The sequence below is a fragment of the Canis aureus genome, chromosome 15 (genome assembly GCF_053574225.1).
Source record: "Canis aureus isolate CA01 chromosome 15, VMU_Caureus_v.1.0, whole genome shotgun sequence".
Lineage (NCBI taxonomy): Eukaryota > Metazoa > Chordata > Mammalia > Carnivora > Canidae > Canis > Canis aureus.
Genome location: NC_135625.1, coordinates 39,705,957 through 39,730,826, shown reverse-complemented (window position 1 = coordinate 39,730,826; position 24,870 = coordinate 39,705,957). Strand labels below are relative to the sequence as shown.

Below are 24,870 nucleotides of genomic sequence, written 5' to 3'. Positions count from 1 at the left end.
GGGCTCTCTGCTTCCTGCGTGTCTTAAGTGAATTTTCCTCTTCCCAGAGCAGCTTGCTCTTCCTGGTGAGGTAGGCGGGAGAGAAGCAGAGCGTACTGAGAATCGCTTGGGGAAATGGGTCTAGGAAGAGATTTCTCCTCGGCTCCATCAGTAGCATGTCAGTAAACACTTGGCCTGAGAGCTTTAGCTGGGAGAGAGGAAGAAGGGAAATTTCTTTTAAAACAACTCTTGGGCTCATTCTTTGTTAATCACTTAATTACAGTCCTTTTCCTCAACAGTGGAGCACTCGAGGAGGGATGAGGGGGGAGGCGGGGGGGGGGGGGCGGGGGGCACCTTCCCCAGGAGGGAAAAAAACACAGGTACAAGGAGGCATCAGATAGAACCCTGCACACGAGCTCCAACCCTGGACTCCTTCGTGACACTGTTAGCCTCGCAACATCTATTTGACAGTTTTCATTGGGAGGCCTGGCTGGCTCAGTGGTTGAGTGTCTGCCTTCAGCTCAGGTCGTGATCCTGGGGCCTGGGCTCCAGTCTCACATTGGGCTCCCTCCAGGGAGCCTGCTTCTCCCTCTGCCTGTGTCTCTGTCCTTCTCTGTGTCTCATAAATGAATATATAAAATCTTTAAAAAAAGAAAAGTTTTTTGCATAGACCTCACTGGGCCCAGAGTGCTTTTAACTTGGGTCTCCCGAGTGGGGCTCTGTGTGCCTGGGCCTCCCCCAGCCTAGCTACTGGGAAGCTGGGTTTTGGGGGGGGGGGAGGGTGTCTCGGGGCAGGCGCAGGTTCCTGGCCAAGGCTTTAGCCGGTGCAGGCGGCTCGGCACTAAATTACAGTGACGAGGTAAGACACACAAAAGCCTGAAATCTTTTTTTAATAAAAACAAAACAAAACTCCGGCCCCCAGCCCCTGGGCTGCTGAATGGCGATGGCTTCCTGTCAGGATTAGCCGGGCTGCCTGGGCCTGTGTGCCTGCCTTTCTCCTCAGGAAATACCTTTAGTAAGCCCCGGTGGGGTCCCCATGGCAACGCGCGCGGGGACCTGCTGACAGAGGCCATTCAGCCCGCCATTGTTCCCCGGCCCCTTTGTGGGGAGCTGTATTGCTGCCCCTCCAGCAAACACAGCAGTTTGCACCGTTTTGTCAGACTGAATGTGGAGTTTTTACATTTTAATGGGTTCTTCTGGCAGTGGCCCATTTGCATGCAAAATGTTCCCTCTTACTTCTTTCCCTTCTTCTATTAAAAAAAAAAAAAAAAACACCCACAGCCCTACACTCCAAATCCCCTGAGTCTGGGGACTGGTGTGAATGCTGCTGGATTGGGGTGTCGGACCCTGCTAATTGATTCGGTGTTCTGTATCCCTTCTCACACATGCCTGTGCCCCCCATTTCCGTAGCTCTCCCTGGATGTTGGGAATGCTGTGAGTTCAATGAGTCCCACATTTTTAGGGCTCCCTCTTCACCCCAACCCTTGTGGGAGGAGAGTGGTTCCCTGGGATTTTGGTGAGATCCCCACTCAGGCCCAGGCGCTGCCAGGCTAAAGTAAGTTTTCAGTTCCATTTCAAAGCCAAAATAACGTAATAAAAAACCTCTGCAGAAGGCTCCCGGAGCCCTGCCGTGCTGTTCTGTGCTCCTTTTAAGTTGCCTTCAAAGCCACCCTGAGTTCCTCCCCCACCCACAATTGCCCTCTCATTTATCTCTGGGGAGTTTGTGCCAAGACTGTAAACATTCCCGGACCACCAATTCCCCCCACGGTACTGAAGAGAATGGCCGTTCTCCCCTCATTTTCTTAACCCAGAAATCCAAAATCAAAAGGATTTCGTAGGGATGACAGAAATCCAGACCTGAGACCACAGGTCCGGGCTTTGTTGGGGGCCCGTTATCCTTTGGAGGAGAGGATGTAGCTGACAGCACTCCTGACCACAGAGGGTAGAGAAGATGCATATTTATGGACGTACCCACAGCCAAGTGACATGAATAAGTGCAAATAAAGTCGTGAAAATCTGTATGTCTTGGGGAGGCACATTAAGAATAGGATTGGACATGTCTCACAAGAGTGAGTTTTCATGTCTGGAAGTGATGGAGAGAGCAGAGGAAGGAGGCATTTTAGGAGAAAGCAAAGTAAGAGGAGCAGTGTAGGTGTTGGCTTGGCCTAAGAGGCCAGGAGACTGGACAGCTGAGGTTGGGCGGTGTGGTTGAGGGGCTCCAGATTCTGGAGGCAGAGGAGGAAATAAACCGAGGTCCTCAGGAGGGTGAGGGCATGGAATGCAGAGTGCCAGTGCAGAGAGGTCAGGGCTTGAGGGCTGGGACATTCAGATTTGTGATCCAGAGAGCCCTCCCAAGGGAAGGGCGAGCCCCTTTGCCTGATGTTCTTAATCTTCTCAGCCAGTCAGGCAGGGGTCGTTGGAGGTCATCAGCTCAGCTGTGAACTATGTATTCAGAGGTGAGGGTCTTGGGGCTGAGAGAAGGTGTCAGGTGTCTGATCCAGACTAGAGTCAGGGACACAGGGAGGGAAGGGTTGTGCTGTCTACCTGTGGCCAAAGCCACATGAAGTGCTTCAAGTGGGTCACCTGTCACTCTCCTGAGTGCTGAGTGAAAAGTGAGACCCTGTGGAGGGGCCCAGGCCCTGGCAGACCCAGCATCTAAACCTAATGCTGATTCCTGTTTTGTGACTTTGAGAGAAATTCCTCAATCTTCATTTATTTGTATTTCAGTGGCAATGAACATGAATAAACATGCTTTTGGAGGTCTCAAATGCCAATACTAAAATAGGGCATTATTCTTAGTCCCAGAGTCTACCACTATCATATAGTGTCGCCCTGCATCCCCCCACCCCACCCACCCCACCCATTTCTTCACCTGCCACAATCATACCTGCTTAGCTTTCAAGGGTAGGTGAGCAAGGATGGGCAAGTACATTTATAAATTAAAAAGCCCTAGAGTATAAGGTAGAGGTTGCAAGGTTGAGGGAATGAGAAGAGAGGGTAAGGTCAAAGCAACCAACTTCCAATCTCATGCATGGAGGTGGGAGACATGGGTGCTTCTGCCCAGGATCAGGGGGCCTAACGGAAAGCGTATCAGTCATTTTTTGGAAGTCAAGGATTACAAAGGCAAAGTGAAGGTAGAAGCTATGTTTCAAAGTAAACCTGGGCTCTGGATGTGTGTGGACTCTGGAGAGCCAGGCCACCTGCTTTGGAATCCCAACTTGGCCCGTTACTGACCCGGTGGGCCGTCTTGGACAAATACTGGACTTCTTTGTGCATCAGAGTCCCCTTTGTAAAATGAGGATAATAATAGTACAAACTTCACAGGATTGTGGTGTGGATTAAATGAGACCTTGGCTTGGCACATAGGAAGCTTCCACATCCATAGGGTAGAGATAATAACAGTTAATATCTACCTCCTAAGGGACTGAATGATAGTCTGTTAGAAGCTTTCACAGTATATGGGATATGGGAACCATGCTGTAAATATTGGCCAGTATTAGAACTGCCATCTTCAGCTTTGTGTAGGATCCCAAATACTCTGGGGGAAAGCATGTAGTAAATTGCAAAGTGCTATGCACATATATTGGGACTCTTCTCTGGGTTTGGGTTAAGTTTGTGGGGTTTGGGGATGGTAACTTCCAAACCAAGTTGGCTGCTACGGGACCATGGCTAGAGAAGTGGCATTTCAAAATAAATTTTAAGTGTATTTGTCCATGTGGGATGAAAGGTCTGCTTGCATAGCCTGCAGAGAAATTGTACCCCCTGGAACTTCTTGAGTGGTTCTGTTCTATCTATTCCTGTACCTCACAGGCTGAAATCAGTATTTTTTGCTGTCTTCTACCATGAACCTCCAGTCCCAAGCAGGACATCCTCTAGCCTCCCTTCCCACACTTCCTCATCCCCAGGTACAACCCTGCTTGTAAGCAACCCATCCTTTTCTGCTCCCCCCAAAGTTAACACTCCCCATCTAAATTCCTAATTGCTTCTTCCTCTTTTGCTACCATTACGTCCAACTTTTGCTGTCAACTCAACACTGCTGTATTAAAGTTCTGTAAGTTCAGAGCCTGTGTTGGATTGTACTGGGTTGTCCTGTTCTCCATTTGTCTTGTGTTACACTACAAAGTGCTTCATATAGGTCAAGGTGTTATATAAACCCCATGACCCAGGTTAGAGCATGGCACAGGTCTCCTGCTCCTTCGTTTAATCCATTTCTTCTCCTTGCATGGACCAGGACACACAGAAGTACCCAATGGTAGCTATTTTGAAGAAAGCTTCTTATCTTCTCCTTGGATTTTTGGGAACGAGGGTCTCATTTCTCATAAGAATGACAAGGCTCATGTGGATTTGGGCCTCCCCACAGGCTCCATTCCCCTGCCCTGCACCATGTCCCATGGCTGGCAGAAGCCTCAGAGATACAGAATCCAGCATTTGGATCTGATCCTGGTAGAGGACAGTGGGAGATTTCTGGCCAGTCCCGCCATAAGCCAAGTGCTACTTCTGATCGGCTTGTTGGGGATTACAAAGCGCTGGTATTGGAGGTGTATAGGAAGGGAAGAGAGACTCCATTCATATTGATCATGTTCCTGGACTTGAGAGCAGCCTGGGAAACACCCCCCCCCCCTTTCTAGCTGCTTCCCTGAGGATGACTAAAAAGTGTGGGTGCTTGATCTGCTCCTGGCTTTCCCTGGGGGATAAAGAGGCTCTGTTAGAGAAACAAGAGAGGATTGGTGATTGATGTGTGGATCCTTTTCACTCTCACTAATAGGGGTCCCTGGATCCAGCCTACTACACAGCCTTTACCAGCCACCTGCCCTGTCCCAGGAACCTGCCTCGGGACCAGAGGCCTCCTCAGTCTCAGATTCACGTACCCAAGCAGGAACCTTGGTTTACCTCTGTTTTCTGGAGAGTTGTCCAAGGTGTTGGCGGCCTTCATCTCTAGGGATCTTCAAGTCAAGCCCTAATCCTTCCTAACCTTAACCTTCCTGCTTCCAGTGATGAGAACAGCAACCCTGTGCATCAGAACACAACACACCTTGAACACATTGCGCCTCAAGCTTGTAAGAGCCAATGTTGTAATCTAGCTCAACGGCCAAATGCTTTCAGCCTGGGGTAGGGTCATCACAGAATCCAGATACCAAATGTCCTCAGTCTCCATTTCCCACCTCATCTGTCAGGAAACAAGACACACACAAAAAAGCGAGTGTTCTGGTTTGCCACTTTTCCTACAGCATCTCCATTCCAATTAATCAGGTTCTCTAAGATTGGAAGAACTGTGGTTTCAAATGGCCACACAATAAACTGGCTTTTTTTCATCCTTTATGGTCAGCCCAAGGAAGGTGTCTGCCTGATGCCTAACAACAGGTATAGCCCTGGCCCATTGGTCTTGACCAGAGAGAGGCCAGCTCAGAGGACCTGGAGCCACACATACAGGGGACTTTCCCAGGGGGGACATAAATGGGGAACACTAGAAAGACCAAAGGAGAATGGAGGGTAGTGACTGAATTATTATAGGCTGCCTGTGAGCAGTGATGGACTTGGCATCAGCCTCCATACGTTGTACTCCCTCCGGGCCAGGACTGCTTTTCAGGACAACGATGTAGACAGGCAGGGCCCAGGAAACCAGCAAGTGCTTGCTTACCTTCACATCACCTCCTAGAAGAAAGTGGCATTGTCCCTGCTTTGTAAGTAGAAACATTGACATATATCCAAGAGCACTATTAGCCATGAAAAAAAAAGTCTACCATGACCCAAGGGCTGTGGGTTGATATTTGGTTTCTCTAAAAATTAGCCTTTCCCAGATGCTAAATTCAGTTCAAGACACATTGGGTGTTTTCTGTTCCTGACATGGTTAGGCACTGTGGAAAAAATTGAAACAGGCAGTTCTGCTCTGAGATGCTTGCTGCTTCTTAGAAGAGGAAGACATGGGTACTTGGGATACCCAGGTGTCCATCAGCCAATGAATGGGTACATAAAATATGGTATATCCATACAATGGAATATTATTTGTCCATTAAAAGGAATGAAGTAGGGACACCTGGGTGGCTCAGTGGTTGAACATATGCCTTTGGCTTAGGGTGTGATCCTGGGGCCCTGAGATTGAGTCCCGCATCCAGCTTCTCCCTCTCCCTATGTCTCTGCCTCTCACTCTCTGTCATGGATAAATAAATAAAATCTTTTTTAAAAAGTAAAAATAAAAGAAATGAAGTACTGAGCCATACCACAGCATGGAAAAACCTCAAGCATTATGTTAAATGAAAGAAGGTGCATGCAAAATTGTATAGCATATGATTCCACTGATGAAATAATCCAGTATCAACAAATGTATAGACAGAGCAGCAGTGGCTGTCCAGACATGGGGAAGGGAAAGGGATGGCATGTCACTGCCTCTGGGTGTGAGGTTTCTTGTGAGGGTGATAAAAAATGTTGTAAAGTTAGATTGTGGTGATGATTGCATAAGTCTGTGAATATACTAAAAAAACAAAACAAAACACTGATACACTCTAAGTGGATGAATTTTATGGTGTGTGAATATATCTCAATAAAGATGTTTTTAAAAGAAACAATACAAGATGGCATGTAATTGAGTGTGAGTTTGTGTGGTTCATACAGTAACTGTTACAGGTAGTTAGGGTAGGAACACTGGAGCCGACATTGACATCAAGCTTCTTGGCCAGCTTTGATGGTGCACTTTGGGCATTGTCACCAGCGCGGGACGTGGGGGAGAATAGAGCATCACAACTCTGACAATCTTGAGCAGAAGTGAAGTTTTGTTATGAGAAAAGAATGCACTTGGTCTGGAGAACAGCCAGCCTTGAAGGGAAAGGTAGAGAGAAGGCTATGTGTCTCCGTGGGGAAGATTTCAAGGAACCTTGAATGTCAAGCAGATTTTATCCTACACATGGGGGGCAGTGTCTTGCTCAGGAGCAGGTGCGCCCCAAGGCTTGGAGCATCAAAGTAAATTTGAACTCCAGTGGCAGGGGAAAGCAAGCTGGTCCTTCAGGCTTTTATACATCCTGCAGAAGAGTTGTGTTTGCACATCCTCCTGCAAGGTGGGGGGAGCGGAATATTAGGGATCCACACCAGCATCAGCCAGAGCTAGGCTCTGCGGGGCCAGCGTCCCTTGGCTACTTTCTCTTGGGGAAATGCCTGTGTTCTCCTCACTACCTCTTTGTCCCTGTCAAAATAGGCTGTGATGCCAGAGGCTAAGAATTTGAATTTACCGAGTTTACTGTTTGACCAATGGCTCATACAGATCAGGAACTGCAAAATATTTAACCAGTGAGGTCATTGGAGGGAATGGATATTTATTTGATCAGTAGGAGTGTTCCTTTTCCTTAAGGGTCAAATCTGAACTGCTTTTCTTCTCCCTTCTTTTAGCAAAACCACAAACCATTAAAAGTGGAAAGAATAACCATTTTTTTAAGACCCACAAAAGCTTATTTTTAATCACTTATGTGGTCTGCTCACCTTTGTGGTGTTCCTCTTGACCCAATTCACAAAAATATAAATGACTGTTAGCGTAGTGGCTTCCAGACCCTTTTGAAGCAGCACTCCCACTTTGGATGACTCATGTTGACCCGTATGTAAGACAGCCCTGGAGTGAAAAGGGTTGGAGCCTACAGCCTTTGGCCCCTCTGAGGCAAACAGCTGTTTGTCCTGTTGCCCAAGGCCTCATTCCTTCCTTCTTCGTAAGGTTTCCAGCAGCAACCTGCATCATTTGCAAAGTTGGTTCCAATGAGAGTGGAAAAGGAGAAAAGAAAGTTTAAAAAGGAAGACCATGAGGAAACAGTGCATATGTCCTTTTTGCCTTATTCAGTAGGTGTTTATTGGGTAACTCTTGTGTGCCAAGCACCATACAGGGTGCTGGGGGTTTAAGAGCAAAAATGACCCATCCCCACTCTCAGAACTCAGTCAAGAAGAGGGACTTTCCTTCAGTGTGGCAGGTGCCATGGGAGGGCATCTGACCTAGCCTGGGAGTGGGAAGAGGCTTTGAGGCCGAATCCCGAGCCAGGCAGAGAAGTGGAGGGTAGCTGAGAGCCAGCAGGACACAGTACCTGAAGGGTGGCAGGTGGGGAGGTGGAGACATCAGAGAGCATGTCTCCCTGAGGCTCCCAGGGCAGTGATGTGAGCTGAAACAAGCACACTTTTGCGGGGAGGGAGGAGGGTGGGGGATGGATGACATCTGGCAGAGGATGCTGGGAGGCACACATGGGAATGTCCCGAATGGAAATAGAAACTCCATTCCCCTGTGCTTGCAGGTACTCAGGAGCAGGGAAGCAGGTAACAGTCTGGGACAGTGGACTCCGGGTGTGCCTGGCTCCGGGCCTTCTTTGTTAGTGCGAGTGCCTGGTTGCTGATCAGGAAGGGGATGGGTGGGTGAACAGGTGGCATCAGACCTGTGAGCCATGGAGCACCCGAAACCAGGGATAGAGAGGTGAAGAGGAATGCATGTGTGTGTGATTGCACATTGGGAGAGGGGAACGGGAGCTTGAGGCGAGGAGCCCTGCAGTGGGATGAGGAGAAAGGAGCTTTGTGTGCAAGGGCTACTGTAGCCAGAGCAAGTGTGGGCTTGGTGGCAGCTGCAGGCCTCTGCTCCTAATAGGGTCAAAAGCTCCAAATCCTCTGGCCTGACACCTGTTAGCCAGAGGTTCCCCTGAGCTGACCTCTGCTTGGGCCGACTCTCGCACATATGCATCTTATACATCTGACTCACCGAGGCACCAGACACCTCCCGGCTGAATCACTTGACCCCAGAGCCCCTGTTCTCTTGACTTAGGTAGGGGCTGCTGGATTTTTGAGGGACTAAGGTTTGCTCAGCTGTTACTAGCAAAAGCACTGAGGCTGGCCTGGCCCAAAGGAAATGGGGTGTTCTTCTGGGAAGTGGCCATTTTTGGCAAAGAAACAAGTGTGGGGGGAGGGACCATCTGGATAGAAAAAAGCCCTTGGGGAGGGCTGGCCTTCTCCTCCCGGTCCCGCCTTGGATGGAGAGAAATGAAATGCTTAATGCTGCTGTGGCTGCTTCCTGGCTTTGCCTCTTTCTTCTTTTGACCTTTGGGGGAGTGGAGTAGGGAAGAAGAAGTAGGGTTCCAGGTAGCTAGCAGTTTCCCACTGACACCTATTCTAGCTCCCTGCCTCCTGGCTCTGTAGCCCCTGGGGCATTGCAGCTCAGTGCGGCCAGCTAGCATAATTCCCTTTGTGTCTCTCCCTGTTTCCTTTCCCCCCTCTTCCTGTCTCATCCCTTGGTTCCTCTTCCCGGCCCCTCTGGGTGGCTGCAGCCCAGTCCTGGGGAGCCCCTGTGGAAGTGGAGTCCTTCCTGGTCCACCCTGGTGACCTGCTGCAGCTTCGCTGTCGGCTGCGGGACGATGTGCAGAGCATCAACTGGCTGCGGGACGGGGTGCAGCTGGTGGAGAGCAACCGTACCCGCATCACGGGGGAGGAGGTGGAGGTGCGGGATTCCGTGCCTGCTGACTCCGGCCTCTACGCTTGTGTGACCAGCAGTCCCTCGGGCAGTGACACCACCTACTTCTCCGTCAATGTCTCAGGTTGGTAGCAAAGCCTGCCCTGGCCCTCTCCCTGGATCCACCCCTCCAACCCTCTCTGCTGGTTTCGGGGGGAGGCGAACCTCCTCCCCTTCCACGATCTGCCCCCACTCTGCTTCAGAAACTGCTGCCCACTAACATCGCTCCCTGCCCGCCGCGTGGCTTAGCTCTCGGAGGGGTGGCCAGGTGGTGCAGGTCTCAGGTCGGAGATCTAGGCTTCCAGGATCTGCCTCAGAAGGGACTGCTGATATACTTGGGTCCGTAAGACACTGATTTTTCCACCATAGCTTGCCCAGATCTCCAGGTGCTTCCTGGGACTCAGCCAGCTTCCATTCTGTCATTCCCTTGCCATTTGGACTTGGTACTGTGCTTAGGGGTTAGAGCCCCAGAATAGGTGGTGAGGTAGGTCCCTCCTCTGATGGGAAAGGATCCGAGGGCACCGCCATACTCCCAGGCTTCATGGAAAACATCTGTCCTCCAGCTTCTAGAGCTGTATTAAGGACAGCCAGGGAACCCCAGAGCTCTGGGTGACTTTGGGAATCTGCCACTTTTAGAACACGACGTCTGCACAACTCTAGGGTGAAAGAAGAGCTGAAATTTTCTTTACATCCTAGGGTGAGGTGAGGGCTGGCCCTCTCCTCTCCTTTCCTTCAGGCATCATTTAGAACCTGCCCCTCAGTTGACAGGCTTGCGTCCTTTATTTCCCTCTAGACTCCCAAAAGCACTAGGAAGGACTGGAGAAAGATCTGGCATGAACGCTGTTTCGGTGGCCATGTGTATGTCAGACCTTTTAAAAAGGGGTGGATACTTGCAGAGAAGTGTTGGCACTTGCGGGCTCCCTATCTGCTCTGGTTGTGAGGGGCAGCTCCCAAACCTTAGCAGAGGCATGGTAGAAAAATTCCCACTATAAATTGTTCAGCCTGTGGCTTTAGAAATAGTTTCTGGCCATACTGTGCCTAGCTCTGTGTCTGGGTTTCTGAAGAAGGATACACAGATACCCTGGCTGCTAGTCCTGAGACCCAGCGCATCTGGGTGGTGCTGACTTGAGAGAACCTCTGAATGCAAGGTGGAATTAAAGTTGAGAGGACCTGCTGTCCCTGATGGGACTGGCCAATATCAAGGCTTCTGGACCAAAAGGGGCACTGCATTGGGATGGGGAAGGCAGGGGACAGGCACAGAGTATGCAGTTCTTAAATAAACCATTTCAGTCCCACAGAGAGACTGTCACTAAGGGCAGAAGGGGACGGGGGGTCCAGTATGGGGATGAGCATCTGCATTCATCTGTAACAGGACTGGCCTTATGCTTACGGCTGACTGTGGGTGTCGATGGCAATCTAGGAATAGGAAGCCCACTGCCCCGGAAGGGATCTCATTGCCCCCTTCTCCTTCCTATAGATGCTCTCCCCTCCTCAGAGGACGACGATGATGATGATGACTCCTCTTCAGAGGAGAAAGAGACAGATAACACCAAACCAAACCGTATGCGTGAGACACTGTTTCCTACCTTACTGCCCTTGGGGGCCTGGTGTTGGGTGTGAGTGGGAAGGGTGAGGCTCAGATGATTGTTTGGAGACAGGGAGGAGAGGGCACATGAGGTCATGATGCTTAGCCGTGGGATCGCTGGGGTGCCCTGAGTAGAGCAGGCATTGTTCACAGGTGTGGGGCAGGGAGGCGGGGCACCTCCAGGTCCTGGCCTGGCCCCTGCTCCTGAGCCTTACTGGTTCCCTGCCTGTCTCTCTTGGCTTTCCCTGGGCAGCCGTGGCTCCGTACTGGACATCCCCAGAAAAGATGGAAAAGAAATTGCACGCGGTGCCGGCTGCCAAGACCGTGAAGTTCAAATGCCCTTCCAGTGGGACTCCCAACCCCACGCTGCGCTGGTTGAAAAATGGCAAAGAATTCAAACCTGACCACAGGATTGGAGGCTATAAGGTATGTGTGTGTGTATGTATGTGAAAGTGAGTATAAGAGGAAGGGGAGAAGCTACTTAGAAATTCCTTATTATATGTTGTTAATTGTTTGAAGTAATACTTTCTAACTATAAAAGCAATGCGCTTTAGAGACGCCTGGCTGGCTCAGGGGTTGAGCATCTGCCTTTGGCTCAGGTTGTGATCCTGGGGTCTTGGGATGGAGTCCTATGTTGGGGTCCCTACGAGGAGCCTGCTTCTCCCTCTGCCTGTGTCTCTGCCTTTCTCTTTGTGTCTCTCATGATTAAATAAATAAAATCTTTAAAAAAAATAAAATTAAAAAACGCAGTGTGCTTTAGAAAAATTTCAAATACAAAAAAACTGCAAATAAAATATTCAGGTCTTTTCAGTCTTGGAGCACCTGGGTGGCTGTCAGTTGAGCGTCTAGCTCTTTCTGCTCAGGTCGTGAGATCAGGCCCCTCGTTGGGCTCTGCACTGGGCATGGAGCCTGCTTAACAATTCTCTCTTTCTCCCTCTGCCCTCCCACCTCACATGTTCATACATTCTCTCTCAAGAAAAAGAGTCTTTTTTTCTGTGTATGTGGTTCTTATGTAATCACATTAATGTATATAATTTATCACTTGTTAACATGAGTCTTTTGCCATGTGCTTGAGATAATTTTTCATGACTATATAGTATTTCATTATTAAAATGTTTCGTTTAATGACCTGTTTTGTGATATTTGCCATTTTCTGGTTTTTGACTATTACTAATACTATTGTGGCAAATATCTTTTTTTTTTTTTAAGATTTATTTATTTATTCATGAGAGACACAGACTGAGGGCGGGGGGTGGGCAGAGACACAGGCATAGGGAGAAGCAGGCTCCTCACAGGGAGCCCGATGTGGGACTCGATCCCGGATCCCAGAATCATGACCTGAGCTGAAGGCAGGCACCCAACCGCTAAGCCACCCACGCGTCCCTGTGGCGAATATCTTTGAACACAAATCTATGCTGGTGATTTTAAATGTTCTTCTCCCAGGACAGGTGGCTTGAAGCGAAGTTACTAGACCAAAGCATAAGCATTTTTTAAAGCACCTTCCCCTTTTTAAAGATTTTTCCTTTATTTCAGAGAGAGAGCAGAACGAGTGAGAACATGCATGGTGGGGGAGGGGAGAGGGAGAGAGAGGAGCACACTGCCCTCTGAGCCCCACGCTCAGCTCCATCCCAGGACCCCAGGATTATGACCTGAGCTGAAGGCAGATGCTTAATCAACAGAGCCACCCAGGCGCCCCTTTTTTTAGGCCCTTAATACGTAGTTCCCGTTACCTTTCTCTCTCCTGGTAAGTAGGTAATTTTACTCATTCATTTATTTTTTTATTACATGAACCTTTTTTTTTAAGATTTTATTTATTAATTCATGAGAGACACAGAGAGAGGCAGAGACACCAGCAAAGGAAGAAGCAGGCTCCACACAGGGAGCCTGGGTCTCCAGGATCAGGCCCTAGGCTGAAGGCAGTGCTAAACCGCTGAGCCACCGGGCTGGCCACATGAACATTTCTTGAACACGTCTTCCCAGAAAGCGTACTGGGCAGTAGAGTTCCAAGTACATCAGGAAGATGTAATATTTTTTGTGATACTTGCTTTGATGGAGGATGATGTAATGAGCTGGGGTGTGATTTTATTTTTTTAATTTTATTGTGGTAACAGTTCCTTTCCCAAAAAGAAAATTAATTCATCTTCCCATGGCTCGAGTATGAGGATGACAAGCTCACCATACCTGAGCCAACAACTCTCATAGATGACAGAAGTAACTCACTCTTCTCTTGTGCATTGTTCTACTTACTAACAGGTTTCAAATTTTCATGTTAATAAGCAACTTCTGTTTCCGGCCATGTGAATTGTCTGCGTCCTTTGCCCATCTGTGTTTCTAGCAAGAACTTCTTCATCCTAATCCTTTCTTTAAACTCTGATCATTCTGCTATCCCATCTCACCTAGCTGCTCTTTTCCCATTAATCTGGTATAAGGAAAGCAGAGATCAGGGCACATGGCTGGCTCAGCTGGTAGAGCGTGCAACTCTGTGGTCACAGGGCTCTGAGTTCAAGCCCCAGGTTGGGTGTAGAGCTTGCTTAAAAGAATAAAATCTTTAGAAAGAAAAGAAAAGCAGAGATCAGGAAAAATAGGGAAACATTATAAATTAACTGATCAAACACTTGCTGTATGCAAGGCACTGCCATGAGTGGTACAAAGCAGTGTTCTTTCCCACAAAGAACTTCCAGTCTAATAGGATGGCAGGCATCGTTGAACCTTGTCATAAAAAGCAGGCCTGGGTGGCTCAGTGGTTGAGCGTCTTGCCTTTGGCTCAGGCTGTGATCCTGGAGTCTCCGGATCGAGTCCCACATCGAGCTCCCTGCACATGGAGACTGCTTCTCCCTCTGCCTATGTCTGTGCCTCTCTCTCTCTCTGTGTCTCTCATCAATAAATAAATAAAATCTTAAAAAAAAAAAAGGCTGGCCATGATCTGTACATCAACAGGGGCACAGAGGGACAGTGAGAGCCATTCTGACCCAGGGTTGGGCCAGAGGAAATGGTTTTTAAAAGAAGAGGTCAGGGGTAGACAGAGCTGAAGTCTTCCCAGGGAGCTTTTGCAACTCAGGATGTGAACACGCAAATAGGGAGAAGCCCCGGTGTATTTGGGAGAATGGAGGAGTCACATAGGTCAGATCGCAGATGGCCCTCGCTGTGGCAGGCAGACCTCCAGAGTGCTTTATCCCCATCTGCCAGTCTGCCTGATGCGTTCTTGCAGTGAACATGGACCAGGGTGGCAGTCTCTGCCCAGTCCTGGCTCCTGTGCCATGCAGGCCATGTGCTCTGGGCTGGGATTGGAGGGTGAGTGCCACAGGGCACCCATGCTTCTGCATGGCTGTGGCTTCCATTTAACTTCAGACCCTCATTGGAGCTCTCTGGCATGTTTCCCCTCAGGTCCGTTACGCCACCTGGAGCATCATAATGGACTCCGTGGTGCCTTCTGATAAGGGCAACTACACCTGCATTGTGGAGAACGAATATGGCAGCATTAACCACACCTACCAGCTCGATGTCGTGGGTGAGAAGGCAGTGCAACAGGGTTAAAGGAGCTTAGAGCAGAGAGAGCAGGACTTAGAGCAAAGAAAACAGCCACAGGATCCAGGTTTCCTTAGGGGTTGAGTCAGGCTGGCAGGGGCATTTAATGGGACTGTCACCTGAAGCAGGTCTCGTGTCTGTTTTGTGCATTTAGTTAAGAGGATTGGACGCTACTAGGACTCATGAAATGTGAAAGGTGCTGTGCCAGTCTCCTGCAAGGGGTGACTGGAGAGGGCATCACATACAGCATCCTGGTGGCTACTGCTCTCTGGATGCCAGCAGCCTGCTGGGCACATTACACCCCTGCAGTTCTCATGGGCTCTGCAAAGCCAGCACTGTTCTTTCTACTCTGCAGAAGAGCGGACTAAGGCAATGACTCTGTGATTTTAGTTAGGGAGGTCTGGGGGGTGTGACTGAGGTTATAGGGGTCTCCATTAAGGCAGGAGAGACTTCTGGTGCCCATGAAAATGGATGCATTGCCTTGCGGAGGAAGTTCCTCAGAGCTTGGGACCTTTTCCCCTCCGCTCAGGGTCGAGGGGCCAGGGCTCAGCAGAGACTGGAAATGCTCTGCCCACTGGAAAAGCTGAGGGGGGAGCACTCTTCTCTTTGGTGGTCTTTGGTATGCCCTCTGTCAGCATCCCAGCCTGGAGCAGGTGATGACAGGGCCTGACAAGCCTCTCCTCTCTCTTCCTACACAGAGCGGTCCCCTCACCGGCCCATCCTGCAGGCGGGGCTGCCTGCCAACAAGACAGTGGCCCTGGGCAGCAATGTGGAGTTCATGTGTAAGGTGTACAGTGACCCACAGCCGCATATCCAGTGGCTCAAGCACATCGAGGTGAATGGGAGTAAGATTGGTCCCGACAACCTGCCTTATGTCCAGATCTTGAAGGTAATCTTGGCACCTGTCTCCATGGGCTGGGTGCTGGGAAGGAGACCTGAACCTCCCTGGGCCCAACTAGCTGTGGTCAGGCTCAGTGCCAGCAGCTGGGACACATCCCTTACCCTTCAGACACCTGTTCATTTGAAATAGGGACCTAACCACATTCCCCAGAGCCAGTGACAGGCCACAGAGTGGGAGTGCAGTGGAAACAGAGGGCTGGGCATGGGGTGGGCATTGCCAGTTTCTAAAGAGCTTTGAGGGGGACTTTGTTCAGGCTTTGGGGCCAGCTACTCGGGGAAGGCATTTGGACTCATGACTTTCCATCGCCCGGTTCCAAAGCCTTTCCAGCAAATGTTTCCCAGATTCTGCCCTATTTTCCCCAGTCATGTCCTTTCTGGCAGACAAGTGGATGAATGATAAGGGCACGACTCTTTAGGTAGAGTTGGAAAAGCAGATGCTGCAGGTAAATCCTAAACAGCGTCAGGAGTAATGGCCTCTTCTTCCTTTTTCCTCTCACTCCTAGACTTCCCTTGTCCCCTGAATGCCTCACTAATCCAGGGAAGGTAATTGCCTAATTCCCCAGGGACCTTGCAATAAGAAGTCAGCAGAGGCTGGGAACGTGTTTAACTCCTGGCCAAAGTTAGGCCACCCCCCACCCCCCCACCCCCCTGCTTGGCTGTCCCGGGGTTTTACTGGCCATCCCTTCTCTTCACTGTGGTGCTGAAACTGCTGTGTAGAAAATGAGGCCATGGCCTGGGCCCTTGCCACCGGCTCCCTTCAAAATCCTGGCCCTGGACCCAGAGGAGGGGGTCTGACACAGCGTTCAACTGGGAGCCGCGATTTTCCTGTTACATTCATTTTTCGATCAGATCACTTTGGGCCTTTGAAGGCCACTTGTTTGATCCTAGTAAAAAGGGAAAGATGACAGATCTCACAGGTGTTTCCCTTGCCTTAGCGCCCTGGGCCTGCCTTCACATCGCGTGGGAGCAAAGCATGGCCACGTGTGAGCATTTGCCCCCCTGACTGGCTTGTCGTTGGTTTATTCTAGCATTCGGGGATTAATAGCTCGGATGCGGAGGTGCTGACCTTATTCAATGTGACAGAGGCCCAGAGCGGGGAGTATGTGTGTAAGGTTTCCAATTATATTGGTGAAGCTAACCAGTCTGCGTGGCTCACTGTCACCAGACCTGTGGCAAAAGGTAATGGGGAGCTGGACGGGGCCCTGTGCTGGGAGTTCGATTCAAGCCCCACGCTGCTGGGGCAGATGGGGAAGCCAGCACCCACCTCTCCCTGTTACTCTGCTGTATTTTCTAGAGCCCAGAGCCATGGAAAAATACCCGGCCTGGGAGGCTGCTTTGGTTTGGTACCTTGTTGGTGTCTGCTCCCTCTGTGCCTCCCTTGTGTGTGCCCCTTGGCTGTGTGTGTACTCGTGGGGACCATCTGGCTGCGTGCTGAATGACACTGTGACACTGCAGGCCGAGGTTTGAATGGCAGGAGAGGAGAAGGGGCCAAGAGTCCCCTGGCAAACCCAGCAGGCCGTGTGCACACATGTGTGCATGTTTGTGCGTGTACGCGTGTCCACAACACCCTTCCACCCCTTCTGTGTGTGCCCTCTGACTTCGTCTACCTGAAACCAAACAGCCCCCCGCCGCCGGGCCCCATTTCTCCATGCTGCCCGCCGCCCGCCCGCATGCTTGGACGGGCCCGGGGCTGCCAGCATCTGGTGAAGGGTCGTAACCAGCCAGCAGCGTCTCAGGTCTGCAGAGCCCCCCCTCAGGGTCTCACTGTCTTTCCTCTAACAGGTCTCACTGCCTGGTGGTTTTTGTGTGTTCCTTGTTGCAAAGGAGACGCTGGGGAGCATTTCTTCCTCCGGTTTCTCCCCCTTCTCTTCCTCCCTCCGTCCCTCCGTGTCTTTTAGAGGTCTCACGTCCCGTGCTTGTCCATTTTGCTTCCGTTGTCTCTTCTAGACTGCCGGAGTTAATACCACCGACAAAGAGATGGAAGTGCTTCACTTAAGGAATGTCTCCTTTGAGGACGCGGGGGAGTATACGTGCTTGGCGGGTAACTCTATCGGACTCTCCCATCACTCTGCATGGTTGACCGTTTTGGAAGGTATACACTGCACTTCTCCTCTCGATGTCCTGCCCTCGCCATGGGCACGGGGGGAGCATGCATCGTGGGGCCGGGGGAAACACAGAGCCAGGACAGGTAGAGCAATGGGCTCCAGGGGCCTGTGGGTGGCCCTGGCAATTTGTCTGAGCTTGAGTGTCGAATCCTCTCAGCTCTCGCGGGAGCTGTCCTCATTCTGCAGGAGCACGGAGGCCTATCCCCTATGTACCTGCATCTGGATCTCCCCCTTAGCCCATGCGATGCATGCATGGAATCTGGGGTTAACCTGCAGCCGGGCTCTCCTGCAGGGCAGGCTCCTTCCCTCCTTGGGTCCAGCAGCCTTCCCTAACTTGTCTGATCCTTTTTTGTGGGTCCCAGAGATCTTGAGAGGCTGGACATGTTCTGTAGAGAGGGCACTTTTTGCTTGTAAGGAACAGTGCTAGCCCATCCTCTGATCTCAGAAGAGAGATTCACCCGGAAGAGTGAGCTGGAGTCTTATTCAAGTAAGGCCTGGCTTGGGAGGCCACATGGGACTCAGTGGTGCCCATTTATCATCTCTGGCTCCTAAGAGTGAAGGTCTGTGAGTTGGGTCAGGAAGGAAGGAGCCTGCAGCCTGCTGAGGTGGTGGGTTGTTCATCATTGCTTGTGAGCGTCCTGCAATGGGTCTGGGCGCTGTGCTCCTCCTATTGCTACTGATACACTGACCTCTTCCTCTCTCTTCCTCTGCCCTGCCTGCCCCACGGGATCTGAGAACAACCCTGCTTGAGGCAGAGAAGCGTTCTGTTTTTACCCTGTCACTGTCTTTGTCCTGTGTGTGCTCCCACGTGGTTGTCTTCATGTGTCCCCACCAGAGAGAGAGAAAAACAGAAACACTTCCTCTTGTTATTAGCTCTGCTGTCTCCTTGTCAGGCTGGGGACTGCGTTGGGTTCCATCTTGGGCCACACCTTGCACCTCTCTCGGCAGGGGGGTGGGGTGTGGTCCCCTGGCTGGCTGGCTGGCTGGCTGGCTGGTGTCTTTGGGAGAAAGCCATGCAAGGAAGAGGGGCATTCACACTGGTGGGGATGGAGCCTTTGGGAAGCCTCCCAGCTTCTCATGAGCAAGGGATGGGTAGATTGAGTTGGATGGGCTTCTGTGGAACCAGGCTAGATTCCAAATGGAAGGTGAAGGACAAGGATAAGACAATGCCTCCTCCCCCAATTTCCTTAATCAGTTTTAGGAGTAAGGGCCTGAGTAGAATTCTCAAGTGCAACGGAGCTTTATGTTCTCATCTCAAGCAGTCCAGACATGATTGGAAATGAAGTTAGTTTTGCCTGTGGCGTAGCTAGGTGCAAATATTTACATGTCTGACCCGACCCACATGGCATAGGCAGGAAGTGAGATATCATCAGGACGCAGACTGGGTTCCCTCCCTCTTCTCCTTGTCTTCGTTATGTGTCACAATATGCCAGGCGCTGCAGCATGTGGAAATGAGCACGGTGCCAGTCTGGCCCTCAGGGGTGCTCACGGGCTGTCAAGGACCAAGGACTCATAAGTGGGTCATCTGTCCCATGTGATAGGTGAATACACTCAGTGCTGGGACTCTGTGGAGAAGGCCCAGGTTTCCATGAGGAGACTGAGCAAGCCCTGATGGGTACCTGATACCCATGGATCCCAGTAGGCCAGCTGGGAGGGCTCCTGAGTAAGGAGCCCTCCGCCTGAGCAAGGTGGGCTCCTGAATGAGTGAGCATGGACCCCAGGTAGTGGTATAGTTCTAGTCCATTCCTCTTGGTGGATTTGAGTCAGGATCAGGAAGACTCAAAGGTTCGGTGCCAGAGCTCGGTCCCAGCTGGGACCTAACTTGGTTCCTGTCTGCCCTGAAAATTCTCAGAGGACAGGAGATGGGGGTGGTTTTTCTTATAAAGCTGGGCCCCCAGAGCCTGCTAACACCCTGTCCACACTGACTCAGCCCTGGAAGAGAGGCCAGCAGCGATGACCTCGCCCCTATACCTGGAGATCATCATCTACTGCACAGGGGCCTTCCTCATCTCCTGCATGGTGGGCTCTGTCATCATCTACAAGATGAAGAGTGGCACCAAAAAGAGCGACTTCCACAGCCAAATGGCTGTGCACAAGCTGGCCAAGAGCATCCCTCTGCGCAGACAGGTAACAGAAAGTAGATAGGGGGTCTGCACACTCTGCACCACCTTCTCTCCCTGGGCCCCCAGGGCTCCTCCAGGACCATTGAATGCCCTGTCCTCTCCTCTATGCCCAACCAGCTTGGCTTTCTAGCTTCTGGGCCAGGGGCGGTGGAATGTCCTAAGTGCTCCCAAGGTGGGTTCCAAGCTATGCTTGCCCATGAATTCAGTCTGCCCATCGTACCCCAACTGCAGGCCCCCTATTCACCTGGCACATGGATCAGGAGAAGGCCCTAGACAGGCCTGATGTGCAACTCATCCTGTACTTTTGAACAGTCCTCGAGGGCCAGTTAGAGGTACAAAGATGGAGAAGAGGACCTGAGTCAGGTGCCAGGAGGCCTCTCCCTCTTCAGGATGCCACCCTCCTCTCATCCAAGGAAATGGAACAGAGGGTGAAGGCGTGTGAAAGGAGGGGACATTCATTCAGAGCTGTGCTAATTCTGGAGGGTGCTTTGGGAGTTAGGAATCCATAATCCAGGGCGCCTGGGTGGTTCAGTAAGTTAAACCTCTGCCTTCACTTCAGGTCATGATCCCAGAGTCCTGGGATCAAGCCCCATGTCAGGCTCCCTGCTCAGCGAGGAGTACTGCTTCTCCCTCTGCCCCCCTGCTGGTGCTCTCATTTGCTCGCTCTCCCAAATAAATACAATCTTAAATAAAAGGGGGTGGGGGGATCCATAATCTGAGGCAGAGTTTTCACAAAGAATGGAAACAAGGATAGAGTTGTGATTGCGATGATATGTTATATGTCGGTCTGGAAGAGCAAGATTTGGTCTGCTTGTGTTAAAGGTAAGTGAAAAGGCTAGCTGATGGCAAAAATAAGTCAGCTTTAGAACTTAGGTCTTCAGACTTCTTGTGGTCTTCCTGCCACTCTGTGCTGGAGAGAGAACATCAGATAACAGATGCATACCTCTGCCATTGGTGGAAAGCCCTGACTAGGAATGGCAGGACTCTGCTGCTGCTCAACCCCCAACCCCATCCTCGTTAGAAGGGTGACTCCACACTTCCCTGCAGGTGTCGGCCGATTCTAGTGCATCCATGAACTCTGGGGTTCTGCTGGTTCGGCCCTCACGTCTCTCCTCAAGTGGAACACCCATGCTGGCTGGGGTCTCTGAATATGAGCTTCCCGAAGACCCTCGCTGGGAACTGCCTCGAGACAGGTGATACTTTGTCAGCCTCTGAGGAAGTCTGTCCTCCCACCCCCCGAAGGTGTTACCAGATGCATTCAGAAATAACAATTGATGCTTTCTGCTCTCAATTGGATAGAATATGGAGGGGTGGAGATGGGATGTCCTCTTAAGGTTGAAACTGTATCAGCCCCAACTCACACCACCTTTTTTTTCCCCAAAAGGCTGGTTTTAGGCAAACCCCTGGGAGAGGGCTGCTTTGGGCAGGTGGTATTGGCAGAAGCCATTGGGCTGGACAAGGACAAACCCAACCGTGTGACCAAAGTGGCCGTGAAGATGTTGAAGTGTAAGTGATGTTTCTCCCTTGCAAAAACGATCCCTTCCTTTCCCAAGCAAACTCTGGGCCTTGGGCCATGTAGAACATTCTCTCCGGTGCCCTGGCACTGTCCACACCCGCTACATGGCTGGCTTAGCCTTGCCTGGGAAGGGCATTCTTACCCATCTCACTTTGTCCTTTGGCATCAATCTGGGCTGTGGTGCAGTCAGGTGTTTATTCCAGATCCCATCGTTAGCTGCTTTTTCTCATCCTGTCCTCCACCCTGCACATGAGCACCTATTGCCAGTAGCTCACATAAGGGGGAAGGGACTGTCGATTTGGGTGTGAAATGGGGAGGAGAGAAGCAAGTCCGGGAGAACAGGGCCTCCTCCAGCATACATGCCATCCCCTCCCCCTTTGCTTCCCTCCTTGGCCTCCCTTCCAAGTAAATGAGTCTTGTGTTCTGGTTTGTGTGTAAAGCGGATGCTACAGAGAAAGACCTGTCAGACCTGATCTCAGAAATGGAGATGATGAAGATGATCGGAAAGCACAAGAACATCATCAACCTGCTGGGGGCGTGCACGCAGGACGGTAGGCACCAAGCAAGGCCTGCTCTCCCACCCCGGCTGGCCTACAGTCTCAGCTGAGAACCTGGGCCTCCCACTCAGATAGCAGTGCCTGCCGGGGCAGTGTGATAAGCAGTGACCAGGCATCTCAGCTACGCTTAGGGAAGGAAGAAGGAAGGTAAGAGGAGAGGCCAGTTTAGCAGTAGTTAGCGTCTGAGCTGATGCCCATGGACGCCCATCGGAGAATACAAGTACATAGATTCATACAATGTAGGGGGGGAGAACCACGTGTGATCTAAATTAGGGTTCTTCCTCCTGCCCGCCCCCCCTCTTCCCCCCGAGCTTTTCTTGGGAACTTCCTGGAGTATTCTGGGAAGAATCATTTCCTTGGCTTTCTGGGGATGAACTACCCAGGCTCCCTAAAGGTGGTTAGGATTGGGGAACAAACACGTGGTGTATGGTTGGGGGTGGGGCTTCCTCAGGGTAAGGCTGGCCCAGGGCACCTGCCCACCCGCCCTGATGGCCCTTCTTTCCTCACACTCCCAGGTCCCTTGTATGTCATCGTGGAGTATGCTTCCAAAGGCAACTTACGGGAGTACCTGCAGGCCCGGAGGCCTCCTGGGCTGGAGTACTGTTACAATCCCAGCCACAACCCAGAGGAGCAGCTCTCCTCCAAGGACCTGGTATCCTGCGCCTATCAGGTGGCCCGAGGCATGGAATATCTCGCCTCAAAGAAGGTATGGTACCTGAAGGTTCCCTTGGGTGAAGTTGGGGTGGGAATTGAGCCTTCCTTGTCCTCCAAGGTATGACTTTGAATCTGGGGTGTAGACGTCTGTAGCACCACCTGCTTGTGCTGTCTTAGGTTTTCAGGGACATCAGTCAGGATAGCTGGTGTAGGTAGCCTTGTGGCCTTCGGATCCAACTGGTTAAGGTTTTTTGTTTGTTTTGTTTTGTTTTTTTTACACTGGATAAGATTCTAATCTGTGCATTGCCACTTTCTGTCTGTGCCTAGGCAGCTACTTACACATCTCTAAACTAAAGAATAGGGGCTCCTGGGTGGCTCAATTAACCATCTGCCTTCAGCCCAGGGGCATGATCCCGGGGTCCTGGGATCGAGCCCCTCTTTGGGCTCAGAGCTCAGTGGGGAACCTGCTTGTCTTTCTCCCTCTGCTCCTCCCCACTGCTTATGCTTGAGTTCTCTCTCTTAAATAAATAAATAAATAAATAAATAAATAAATAAATAAATAAATAAATAAATAAATAAAATCTTTAAGAGGAAGAAAGAATGACAAGTCCTGTGTTGTGGGTTGGTTATGGGGTGCAATGACATCGTGTGTGACAGCATCAAGTACGGTTTTGGTGCTCAGTAAACGGATGCTTTGCCTGCGCCCCAGCCCACTGTGGATGTACTGCAGCTGGGGAACTGGGGTATAAGAGCACACATTGCACAGACTGGACAGAAGCATCTGGGTTCAGCCTCCCTGGGTGCAGATCCAGAGCTTAGAGTTGGGAGGAGCGGCACAGGAGACCCAGGCTGAGGGTTTGCTAATGTGATTGAGGTGCCTGGAGCTGGAAGTGTTGGGATGGCTGGCTTTGAAGTGGAAGCGAGGGACCTCCTAGCCTCGACCTAGGTGGAGGGATAGTGGTGTGGGCAGGGGGAAGGCCCGATGGTGGGTGGCAGCATCAGTGCTGGGGCAGAGGCTGATAGAGTCTGGGCACCGGCACAGAGGGACAGCCTTCTCTCTCCACAGTGCATACACCGAGACCTGGCTGCCAGGAATGTGCTGGTGACGGAGGACAACGTGATGAAGATCGCAGACTTTGGCCTTGCAAGGGACATTCACCACATCGACTACTATAAAAAGACAACCAACGTAAGTGCTGAGGCCAGACCTGGGCGCGGGTCCTTCTCCTGGGACTCTGTCCATTAGGCACTCTCCCCTTTCAATCCCCAGGCTGAGACCCAGCTCAGGTGCCTTGCTTGATGGGATGAACTGAGCACGCGTCCTCCTCCCCACGTCCTGTCCTATGTGTGCCCCTGCTTGGTACCACATTGCACAGTCCCTCACCTCCCTCATGCCACTTGCAGGGCCGGCTGCCTGTGAAGTGGATGGCACCTGAGGCCTTGTTTGACCGGATCTACACCCACCAGAGTGACGTGTGAGTTTGAAAGAAGCAATGAGGGGTGCCTGGGCAGCTCAGTAGTTGAGCCTCTGCCTTTGGCTCAGGTCATGATCCCGGGGTCCTGGGATTGAGTCCTGCATCGGGCTCCCAATAGGGAGCCTGTTTCTCCCTCTGCCTGTGTCTCTGCCTCTCTCTCTGTGTGTGTCTCTCATGAATAAATAAATAAAATCTTAAAAAAAAAAAAAAAAAAAAAAAAAAAAGAAGCAGCAGCAGCAGCAGCAGCAATGACCAGAGATCCTTGGTAAAGAGAATTCCAGCACAGTAGAGTCCTGCAGTCCCCTCTGGCTTGATATGGGGGTCTCCTTCCATCATGAGGAGAACAAAACATTGTTATGTGTCCATGTGCTTTGTTGGCTCAGTGGAGGCTGAAAGGGCAGTGTGTTCTCCAGCACTGGCTCTGGGGGAGGGGAGGGGTGGGGAGGGAGGGTGTGCTGAGGGAGAGATGGGAAGGATTCGAGGCTGGCCTAGTTCTGTGCCCATAAGACCCAGTGGCTCTGTGCTGCTCATCCACAGCTGGTCTTTTGGGGTGCTCCTTTGGGAAATCTTCACTCTGGGAGGCTCCCCGTATCCTGGTGTGCCTGTGGAGGAGCTTTTCAAGCTGCTGAAGGAGGGTCATCGAATGGACAAGCCCAGTAACTGCACCAATGAGCTGTAAGCATGGGCAGACCCCTGAGGTCCCGAGCCAGGCCCTGGGGGAGGAGTGGAGGCAGAAGGGGGCTTAGCTAGAGAAAGCAGCCCTTCCTAGTCGTTCCTCAGCACGAGCCCGTGTCTGTCCTCCTGTCCCAGGTACATGATGATGCGGGATTGCTGGCATGCAGTGCCCTCTCAGAGACCTACCTTCAAGCAGCTGGTGGAAGACCTGGATCGCATCGTGGCCTTGACCTCCAACCAGGTGAGGCTGTCCTATCCTAGGCCTTCAGTTAGGTGCAGCCCTGTGAGTGAGCACTGTCTCAGGGGGCAGGGTGCCGGA

The 24,870-nt window shown here is 51.2% G+C and overlaps 1 protein-coding gene across 11 annotated transcripts in view; it reads left to right on the top strand.

Moving 5' to 3' along the window:
- Nucleotides 1–24,870, top strand: part of FGFR1 (fibroblast growth factor receptor 1) — a 50,384-nt gene that overhangs the window by 23,296 nt on the left and 2,218 nt on the right. For 4 of the 11 annotated variants that reach the window (XM_077849184.1, XM_077849191.1, XM_077849185.1 and 1 more), the window contains exons 3-17: nt 9,255–9,521; nt 10,914–11,003; nt 11,275–11,447; nt 14,406–14,529; nt 15,245–15,435; nt 17,394–17,538; nt 19,482–19,685; nt 20,723–20,867; nt 21,059–21,180; nt 21,631–21,741; nt 22,263–22,453; nt 23,468–23,590; nt 23,806–23,876; nt 24,414–24,551; nt 24,687–24,792. In XM_077849184.1, coding sequence (XP_077705310.1) covers nt 9,255–9,521; nt 10,914–11,003; nt 11,275–11,447; nt 14,406–14,529; nt 15,245–15,435; nt 17,394–17,538; nt 19,482–19,685; nt 20,723–20,867; nt 21,059–21,180; nt 21,631–21,741; nt 22,263–22,453; nt 23,468–23,590; nt 23,806–23,876; nt 24,414–24,551; nt 24,687–24,792 — 2,201 coding nt within the window. Of the gene's footprint in view, nt 1–9,254; nt 9,522–10,913; nt 11,004–11,274; nt 11,448–14,405; nt 14,530–15,244; nt 15,436–17,393; nt 17,539–19,481; nt 19,686–20,721; nt 20,868–21,058; nt 21,181–21,630; nt 21,742–22,262; nt 22,454–23,467; nt 23,591–23,805; nt 23,877–24,413; nt 24,552–24,686; nt 24,793–24,870 lie in introns of all 11 variants that reach the window. The other 7 variants (XM_077849188.1, XM_077849192.1, XM_077849190.1 and 4 more) reach the window with 6 other exon arrangements.